This window comes from Silurus meridionalis, chromosome 2, assembly GCF_014805685.1.
Source record: "Silurus meridionalis isolate SWU-2019-XX chromosome 2, ASM1480568v1, whole genome shotgun sequence".
NCBI lineage: Eukaryota > Metazoa > Chordata > Actinopteri > Siluriformes > Siluridae > Silurus > Silurus meridionalis.
This window is the reverse complement of record NC_060885.1, coordinates 17423003-17433561: the sequence shown is the minus strand read 5'-3', so window position 1 is coordinate 17433561 and position 10559 is coordinate 17423003. Positions and strand designations below refer to the sequence as shown.

The following is a 10559-nucleotide window of genomic DNA, read 5'->3' as shown; positions in this document are numbered from 1 at the left end:
TGGACAGACACAGTATTGTACCCTTTAGGATCACTTGCCATAACGACATTTCTAGTCAATAGTGCAAGTTTCTATTCTAATAGATAATTTTATGCATAAATAAATAAATAAATAAATAAATAAATAAATAAATAAATAAATATGCACAAACCTTTAGTGATGAATGCTTTATGGCAGGTTTGCATAATTTATAATAGGCTGGTGTCAATTTACAAACTAAATTCATTTAAAATTACTGAGAAACCTCTTTGTTAGTACATGCATGTAAAGTATTTCATATTGAGCTTAGAAATGCACTTACTGCAATTACAAACAGAAATTTTCCTTGTTATGAGATGCATTTAAAAAGGTTGGAGATCGTACATTTATTTTTTCATTTTTTATTTCTGAGGAAAGCACAGAGACATTTTAGAGCATTGTCAGATGCATTAACAAATATATTTTTCTTTACCACAAACAAGCCCAATTGATTGAGTTATTGATCTTCTAATGCAGGAATGGGCTGTTGTGGTACACACAAATGACTTTATCATACCATGTGCAGCAGACCTACATCTCAAAACTGACAGAGCTCCAGAGTTTGGCTATAGCGTCAGTGACAATACATCATTAATGAAACAAAAAACTCATTAAGACTGACAAAACAGAATTTAAACCAAATGATTTTTTTTTTTTTTTTTCTAGGTTTTGGCTACTCTCCAGCTAATTTAATATAACAATGCTTTTGAGAACGATTTAAGAGAATGTTGAAATGTATGTAATGTCACTGAATTATCAATAATCTACACGAACATGCAAATATTACTAAAACCTCTCTTCAAACGTACAACTTTTGAGTTCTTAACTCTGTGCAACTCATTTGTTTCGACAGTGCAATTACTCATTTGCAAGCAGATTATTATTAACAAATAGCTCATTTTCCCCACGCTTTTATTAAATACAGGCTTCCAAAACAAATGTCAGTTGATGCAAAGGAAAAATGTCAAGTTTTCAGCTAAGAGCTAATTAAGATACTGTTAACTTAGTACACTTAAAGGCTTTTACAAGGGTTATTCTGCTAGTTAAAGGTTTTACTTGGAGCCTATACTAATAAGAAAAAGCTCACATGTGGAAACTTTACCCTTTAAGGAACAACATTAGAGGCTTTATGGATTAGAGATTTAACTCATTTGCATACATAAAATATTAAATATTCTCAATAAAATATAATCAAAATTTCCAAAAACAAAATTATTATGAACCTTTTTATCTAATGCATCTCAGTTTAACAAACTGATTTTCTAAGTTCCTCATAATATATTAAATATCATTACAATTATTACTGTATGTAATATTTAAAATTCACCGTTAAGGTCTGTGTACAATAAAAAAATACACAGAATCAAAATATTATTAGAAATAAATATGAAATTATAATACATCACAATATGAGGTGTTCAAAATTAAATAAATGCAAATTAAATAAATGCAGTGCTAAATGATGCATGATTTAATGTCTGTCTGTATTGTGTGAACCAAAAACAACCATAATAAGAAGATGTCGTTATTCTGAATTTATGTGTGTAACTTTGACACTGAACAAGTCAGAAATGTAGTAAACCTGGTATACAGATAATGCAAATATACAAAAACGGAACTGAATTGCTACAAACAATAATAGGTTACTAAAAAAGAATGGCTCTGTATGAAGAATAAAGGTGTTTTATCTTCATATTTATTCCATTATTTTCAGGTTGAACAATTATCAAAATTGATTAATTTGATATTTTCTATCACTTTCTAAAACAAGTGTCATTTCTATGAAGGACACCCAAGCAAAAAACGAATCATTCTATTATTCATGAAACTAAATATCTAAGTATACATGTACTGTGTCATTCATTCAGAGCTACATTTATCTTTTTTATTTCGATCCCAATGTTTGCAAAATGTATATAATTTCAAGAATTGTGGCATTAGAAATGACTTCAAAAGGTGCTGTATGTGCTGAATATTCAGAAAGTAAACCAAGAACTCAAATTCAAATCCTATTTTCCACATTTAATTTTAAAACAAAAAAATGTACTTTCCAGAGAAACACATGCATAGTCTGGCAGCGTACAGTTCTTTTGACATTATTGAGCTCTGCCATGTCAGTAGGGTGTTGCGTCATGAATTATTAAGACAGTACTTTGTGATGATACATAATTCCATATCAATTATTCATGCTAATGTGTGTGTAGTGTACTTAATTGCGTTATTGACTATCAAAAGTAATTTACTGAAAATCCTCAAGGACATGAATTTAATCAGTTTAAGTCCTTTTCAGATGCAGTCCTATTAAGTGTTGTACATTCATTGTCAGGCCCTTAATTAGTGATTTTGATGGAATTTGGTGAAGAAAATGATGATTGTCTGCTGATTATAACTGATGATACTATATAAAAGGATTGCACAATTAGGAAATATACTAATTTTACTGATTTGTAACAATTCGAAAACTCCTACTGACTCTCACTGTGACTATGAATGTTAAAACTGACTTCTATCTTGAAAACCTATGATTAATTATAAGAGAACTACCAAATTGCCCTTAACAATGTATATATGTATAGAATAGTATAACTGCAGATCAACTACATGCAAAATTAAAAATGTTAGAACAAATAAACCTAAAGTTAGCTGAACATCATCAGACCTCCGACTAGCCTCCAAATGAGTAGACTTAAACATGTAGGTTTTTTCTTTATAGTCAACCAATTAAAAGCATCGGAACACTTGATTAATTAATTCACGTGTCGAATGTGTTAAAAGTTACTTTTAGAGAAAAGTGGTCAATGCAAGCAACTTTTATCAACCATGATGCTGAAGAAGGAGGAAATCTCTACAGGGCACATGACTGCTTTATTTAATTTTTCTAAATTAATTTTTTTTTTTTTTAAGAATCTCTTTCTTGATAACTTTGGAATTTACTGTATATTCTTAGTGTCAGAAATAGCTCAATTAAAATATTTGCAAGTATAATGTGAGCATGTCAGCTTCAAACGAAGGTACTCTGATGGTCTGACAGCATAAAAGGCATCTCATGAACAATGAATCCTTTACATTACAACTACAACTATAGCCTTTACATTACACCAACCTTATATGCATCTACTTAGTAAAGAGTCTGTGCATCAAATGTGAATGAGTCTGTGGTTTACCGTTAACTAAATAAATAATAAGACCAAACCTCGCTTCCGTTTTTTCAGCGCTACCTTTCGTATACAAGGAAGTCAATTAATAATTGATCACAGCCAGATGGTGTGTGCAATAGGCAACAGACAACGTACATGAATGTCTACATGTTTAATTGTTTTAAAGAGCATGTCAAAACAGGACCAGAGTGAGAACACTCACAGTCTGTCATTGCCTTGCAGATGTGATGACAACAAGAGTGTCACATCCCATGAGCAGTAAGATGAAATTGCTTTTACCAGATCAAGAAAACACAATAGATATACACTTGCATGTTATTTTACATTAGGTCATTTATATTAGCGCATGGTATATATATCTTTTTTTTACATTTTAGAAAAAAAAAATTGTCCTTCACACAATGCAATTTCTTACATCACCTGACTTCACAGTTTACAAGGCAGTATAAGTCCTACATCAAAGTGGCTGGAAAAATATATGAATTCACATTGGCAGCCAGGGTAAATTCATCCCACAAACAGTCTCTCCACCATTAAAACCATTTACAATGCCGAAGGTATATAGGCGATATCATTCAGAATAATAGGCAAAATGTAACAATGATAGATAAACAACAATTGAATAAATAGCTTGATGCACCCACACTCAAATTATAATACAATAGTAAATATCACTGAACACCTTGCCCTGATGCTTTTGACTGCATGTGAAATAAGAACTAGGCAGCAAGCATTCATTATAAGACTGTAATTCCTTATGTCCGGGAGGGGGAAACGTGCTGTGTAGGCAAAAATTACTCCTTTATTTCTTATCCGGATTCTCCTTTGGGCAATGCAGCTGCTTTTCAGGCGTAGTTCCTTGGGTTGAAATCTTTGAGGAACCAGAGGCAGGACTTGGATCTTCTCCTCCCGCTGCATTGGTGCTTTGAGTGAGACCAACAGAAACTCTTGCTCCTGGCCCAGGTACTGCCCCAAGTAGGTTGGCTGACTGCAGCAGAGCCTCGGAGTGTTCCCTGGCCTTCATGCGCAGAGCTGCAACGCTGGCCGTCCGGTTACTCTGGCACCCATAGGGAGGTAGGAAGGAGAGGCCCATAGGGTCAGGCACACAACAAGAACACAGAGGGCTTCCTGCTGTAATACAAACATGCATGTCAGAGGTGTAGATACAGTACACATTATACAATATATATAAGACAAAAATCTCACAGGTAAAAATGTATTAGCAAATATATAAAAATCAAAGCAAAGAATTACACAATCTACACTAAGCAATAATGAGTTGCATTTAGGAAATTATCAGTATTTTACTTGATAAATAAATAACCAAAATGTAAGAATTTGTGGCAGACTAAATGATATATATTCAATAACTAAAGCAAATGATTTAGGAATATAAGACATAATAAACATCATAACATAAATAATGTGATTTAATATACAGTGTGATTATTGCACACTATTTGTGCAATGTTAACTTTAAATCGTTATTTTTGATTAGTCATATCTTTATTAGTCTATCTGCAAAATTGCGGCATATCCCTTTTGCATACAAATGTATTGCGTTACATATTATATAATATTAACTGCATTTGTCATAATGTGAAGAACCATTTAAAATCATACCTTTCAAAGTTGCCACTTGAGACAAAGCTTGGGCATAAGTTGCAGTGTTGATAAGAGTCCCAGGCAAACAGGATGGGAAAAAGGGCCCTCCAGCACCAACTGCTCTGTTAACGCTGTGCAGGAGAAAGAGCACATAGAGTCAAACATTGTGTGCCAATCAGTAACATTATTTGTTGTGCATAAGAAATAACATTATATACTTTATATGAAATAATCCACATACTTTTGTTGGGCTTCGAGAGGTTCTTTTTTGTTTCTGCTTTGATCAACAGGAGACTGGTTGAGAGATCTAGCAGAAGGAGTTCCTTCACTAATTTGCTCTTTTGCGCCCTCTTGATCCGAGCTGCCTCTCTCTGTTTTTCTCCACTTTGCTCTTCGGTTCTGAAACCACACCTGGACAGACAACATTGGTCAAGTCAAGTTTATTGCTATAGCGCTTTTCACAACAAACATCGTCTCAAAGCAGCTTTAAAGAATTTAAGAGTAAAGGTGAATGATGTGTATTTATCCCTAACTCCCTTGGATGTTATGAGGAAGAAACCTTGAGAGGAACCAGAGTCAAAAGGGGATTACATCCTTAGTGTGATAATAATCTTTAAACAATACAGAACACTGGACAACTAACATGAGCACCGGAATGCAAGATTATAAGTAAAGTCCTTATACAGTCTTATACTGTCATTTGAGATTATGGAACCAGGAGCAACTAAGCAACTCATAAACAGTTTATTAAAATAACCTTTTTCCTAATGACTGATTTTCTCGCTGAAAACACACTGCTTTTGTAGCAAAAAATGATAAAACACTGCATATAAAGTTTAATACACATATAGAAATAAATGCTATTTAGAGTATACTGCTCAGCTCAAAGTGTTCTACTTGGAACCCTTTCTGAAAGCAATGCACTCTGCTGTAGATTTCTACATAGAACAATTAGGCGTTTTCCCAGAGGAACAACTGTAGAACACTTAATGGTTCTACATTTTCTGAGAGTACTTTCTTATGATTGCTGTCATAGCCCTTTAAGTGTCAGCCTTATAAGAGTTGATGGTGACTCAGTTCTAACTTCATGAACACAACTGCCGAGCATATGCACCCAAGTTCTTGTATCTTAATTGAATGAAGGTCATTGCCTATAACAACAGTTAATTGAGCAATTTTTCATTATCATTTTTTAATGACTTCCTACTGACAGTCTCCCTGCTTCTAAGAGGGAACTGTGATGAAGTCGTTTATTTCCCTATTTAGTGATTGTTTGACAACATCAGATTCGATTAAGGCTGCGCTCTCGAACGCATTAATCATATTTGAATAGGAAAGGGGTTATAATGGAGTCATATCTCGAATGCCTGGCCAGCATTGTGCAAAGGTACAATGATGTCAGCAAACACAAAAGCTCTACACACTGAGCATTCATTTAGCATAATAGGAAGCAACGTTTTACTGGCAGGACAACAATATTCAGAATGCAATTGTGGCAACATTATCTCACCCTTGCACCTTCCAGCTAAGAGTCATGATCCCCTAACACTGCATGCTCCATAATTGCACCATTAATCTCAATTTGCAGTTTGGTCTTAGTGCAACCAAAACCAATTGACACTTTCCAAAGGAGGAGGAGGAGGCGGAGGAGGGGTCGCCTGCAACCCTATACAACAAAAAGAAAATTTATTTCCTAATAATAATGTAAGCTTAATATCCCCGCATGCTGCAGCTGATTCATGTTCAGATTTAATAATGCGAATCTGGTAATCCGATTAGAGAGGCAATAATTTGTTTACAGTCCCTAATTTACAGCAGCGAACGCCATTATGGCTTTGCCGTCGCCGGGTTTAAGCGATAGTAAAATGACCCTGGGGAACACAAGGCCAACTATTCCATCTCCTACAATTAGATCTTGGAAAGCCAATAGCAAATGTGGAACGCAGGAAATTACATACGGGTATACGTGGATTTAATTACACCTAGACGAATTGATAACAAACAGAATATGTGTGCCGAGGCCGCAAAACACGAGTGGAGGAAAGTTTCCAGATGTGCAGGACCTCAACAAGACACAAAAAAATAAATAAATAAATAAACAACAATAACAACAACAACAGCATTTCACTCCAATCCAAGCAATTCCGCTTAAAAACTTCTCTTTTTTTCCTAATGTAAAGACAAAACACTTAAGTAATTTCCATACCTTGGAGACGAGGACAAATTAGTGTAGGACATTATCACTAGTTAATTATGAATGACCGATTAATCAACTTAATCTAATATTGCCCATTATGTTGATGTTATTAAAGTGCGCCGGCAAATGACGGAGAGCTTTAATTTACTGTCTGGCCAAACGAGCTAAAAGAACAATATGGGCTTTATATTTGACATCATAAACACTTAGTAAAAATAAATAATAAAATACAATAAAATAAATCAATAAATAAGCTACTTCTTCATTGTCTCTTCAGTGGTGTTTTTAAGGATATAGTATGTTTTTTCTTTTTCTTTAAGAGACCTTCAAAGCTTTACCCTTAAAACAAATATATGCACTTTTAATACACTCTATCCAGGTTTCCAGGGAAAACGTACATATTAAAGGTCGAAAAGAGAACAGGACCACCCCAGAGAAAAGGAAAGATGCAGTACTGTATTTCTGAGAGTGCAATAATTCCATTATGAAGTTTATTCCTGGCACTAGTGTATAATTTCCCAACAACCAAACTATCACAGAGCTCTGATATGACTTGTGTTGTCCCATAACAACTGAGAGCAGGTTTTTACCTGGACACGGGCCTCTGTCAGATTAATCTTCATAGCCAGTTCTTCTCTTGTGAACACGTCCGGATAGTGAGTTTGAGCAAAAACTGCTTCCAGGGCTTCTAACTGCAAAATATATAATAAAAAAATGGTTTCATGAATCATAATCAAGATATTGACTTGTCTTGAGGCAGAGCAGCCAGTTTTCTTTTTATCCACATCTGCTTTCCATTAGTCAGAACTCCGGGATTAGAGAGAAAGCTGACACAGTGTCTTGAGTATAATTTATTAATTCGTTCATTTTTCAAAGTATATTCACCCTATCGTATTATCGGAGGATATTAATACAATCCAACCTGGGCTCATTACGCTACCTGTTGTAAAGTGAAGGTTGTTCTGTTTCTGCGTTGTTTTCTTCTGAGAAAGCCGTCATCGAAATCTCCAGAGGCATGATTCCCAAAGCTGTTTGAGTTCACTGAAATATATCATGTAAAAAAAATTAATAAAAAAAATCCTTGACATATTTTTTACTGCATTCAAAAAAATGTACGAACAGAATGCATATGTTTATTTTGTCCTCCTCAGTCTGGGGTCTTATAACTAACACACAGATTGAAATGAGGAAATAAAATGTGAAAAAGATTAAAAAGCATGACATTGACCATCTGTGGCCAAGCAGACGGCACTAAACAGGGTCTGGACTGGAGGGCAAAAGCGTTTCAGTTTGTGGGAAACGTGTTAAAGGCGATGTTGACTACTTTTGAGTGTGTACTGAATTTAATATGTTAAGCAAATTGGGCCACGGCACAACTCATATTTCTATAACAAATTTCAGGCTTCGCGTTAACATTTTATAATACGGCATATAATATTTTAATATTGACTTGAATGAATTCTGATGCGGAAGTTTAAGTAAAGGTTTATTTGAAAGGTTGAAATCGAATAAATATTCTTTACATATTCATTTTTCAGATTTTTTATATATATAAAACACATGCAGGTGAATTGAAGAACAACGGGTTAACACTGATAAAACATTAATACAATTGTCTTTTCAGATTTGATCCAGGTAAAAAGAAATAAAACAACAACTCACAGGTATTAGTTCTGCAGCACTCCCCATCCAGCTGTGGGGGACAGTGGAAGTAAAACATCCTGCTGCACTGAGATCGAAGAAATCCAGCCACAAAGTATTCCACCTGCTACAACAACAATAATAATAATAATAATAATAATAATAATAATAATAATAATAATAATAATAATAAAAACAATAATATAAAAGTAATAAAAAAACAACATATATAATATTATAATAATAATTTGTTATTATTTGAAAGCTCTTAAAACAGATGTTTAAAGTTTGCATGCACATCGCAATGAATAAAAAACCTCAATGTTCGTACCTGCTGTGGGAGATGTTGTGCGATCAGGGTTTGTGGATGAGAATACGAGTTCCTCTTGTTCAGCTTCAGATATCCGGCACTTCCACTCCTACACTTTCTCTCTCTCTCTCTCTCTCTGAACTACTCACTTTCTCTCTCTCGCTATTGGACTTTAGGATCAAGTGGCCACGTGTCTTTACGGCAGTCCGCGGAATGTGTACGCTTTCACCAAGTCGCCTTTATAACCTCACGCGTACTCGGACTTTAACTCGATTATGTCTTGCTGTGACTTCTGCGCTGACTGGTTTGGGACGGGGGGCACCATGCACGCGCGCCCAGTGACACGGTCACGTGGTGCCGAACGTCACATTCTCTGCAGCGTCTCTCCCGTTCCAGGGAGCGCGCGCGCACTCACGCTCTCGCGCCTCAAGCTCACTTCAACCCGTCACCCGGCGTTGCGCCTTGTTATTCCCACACCATAAACTCTCGCGCACTCAGTGCATTTTTTTTTTTTTTTTTTTTTTGCACACAGTTGCTTTTATATTAAAAAATCCAGATGACTGTTTTTTGGATTTTAAATTGGCTGTCAGCGCAATAATTGCTCGTTATATGGGTTAAGGAGTCCGCTTTGCGCGGTGATGCGCTCGTCGAGCGGCCGGACGTCCACAGTTTGATTTTGTTCACAGCAAGGGGTCCGAGGATTGATTTGCCTCGCGCGCGTAAATGACGTGCACCGGGACCCTTTCAATTACTTTTAAGACGCGCGCGGGACACAGGCCGCTCCTCCGCTCGCGGAAAATGAGGCTCCGAGTAGCAGCTGAAATTTTGCAGTCGAGGGCGGGATTGGATGAAATCACATAAACGGCAAAAAGAGGAAATGTAATGGCGCATAATTGGTTCTCTAATAGCATTACCCAAGGATAATAGCCCGTTACGGCCCCCGTGCACGATGAAGCGCTTCCCTGGCGTAAAGCGTTTACGATATTAAAGGAGGGGAATATAATGATATTTTGGTTATTAAATGCGTGTAATTAATTTATGCACAGCTGAAAATAAAGTTGTTATTATGACCTCGGTAAAAAAGCAGAAGAAAACTAGAAATAGAAAAACTATACAACTTTAAAGTGGCAGGCTAAGGCGTAGGTTTAGTTTACAGGAAATATACATTTCCTAACAAATTAAGTTGTTTATCTCTTTAATTCGATGTCAGAATGTTAAATTACTACTTGTAAATTCTTAATAAAAAAAAATAGTACTACTAATACACTACGACTACAACTTGTTCCAATAATTATCATAATTATTAATATTAAAAAGATGCAAGCACTCGTTTACATCAACATTATTATTATTAACGATATTTAATTTTGCATTCGAATACCACACTTTTTTTTTTATTTATACCCCGAACCCGATTTTCAATATATACTACAAAAGCCCTAGTGTATTATTAACATATAGTATCGAATCATTCTTTTTTTTTAAATCTTTATTTTAAGTCATTTATATACATTGGTCTATTAAATTCTTGATATTTTTCTGTGTATAACCTCAAAATCATTAGAATAGCCATCCAGGTCATTAGGGAAATAAAGTTTGCATTAGAGCGAATAAATGGAGAATTAATGCA

The 10559-nt window shown here is 35.1% G+C and overlaps 1 protein-coding gene across 2 annotated transcripts; it reads right to left on the bottom strand.

Moving 5' to 3' along the window:
- Positions 1–3353: 3353 nt before the first annotated feature.
- On the bottom strand, positions 3354–9535 carry drgx (dorsal root ganglia homeobox). Of its 2 annotated transcripts, none has more exons than XM_046877082.1 (7): positions 8951–9535; positions 8641–8746; positions 7919–8019; positions 7569–7670; positions 5023–5192; positions 4800–4912; positions 3354–4307 (listed from the first exon to the last, which is right to left on the bottom strand). In XM_046877082.1, exons 2-7 carry the CDS (start codon positions 8696–8698, stop codon positions 3979–3981), a joined length of 873 nt encoding a protein of 290 aa, XP_046733038.1. In that variant the 5' UTR covers positions 8699–8746; positions 8951–9535; the 3' UTR covers positions 3354–3978. The 2 variants fall into 2 exon arrangements, with proteins under 2 accessions (XP_046733038.1, XP_046733047.1); XM_046877091.1 differs by having other exon boundaries at positions 3354–4304.
- Positions 9536–10559: the final 1024 nt, after the last annotated feature.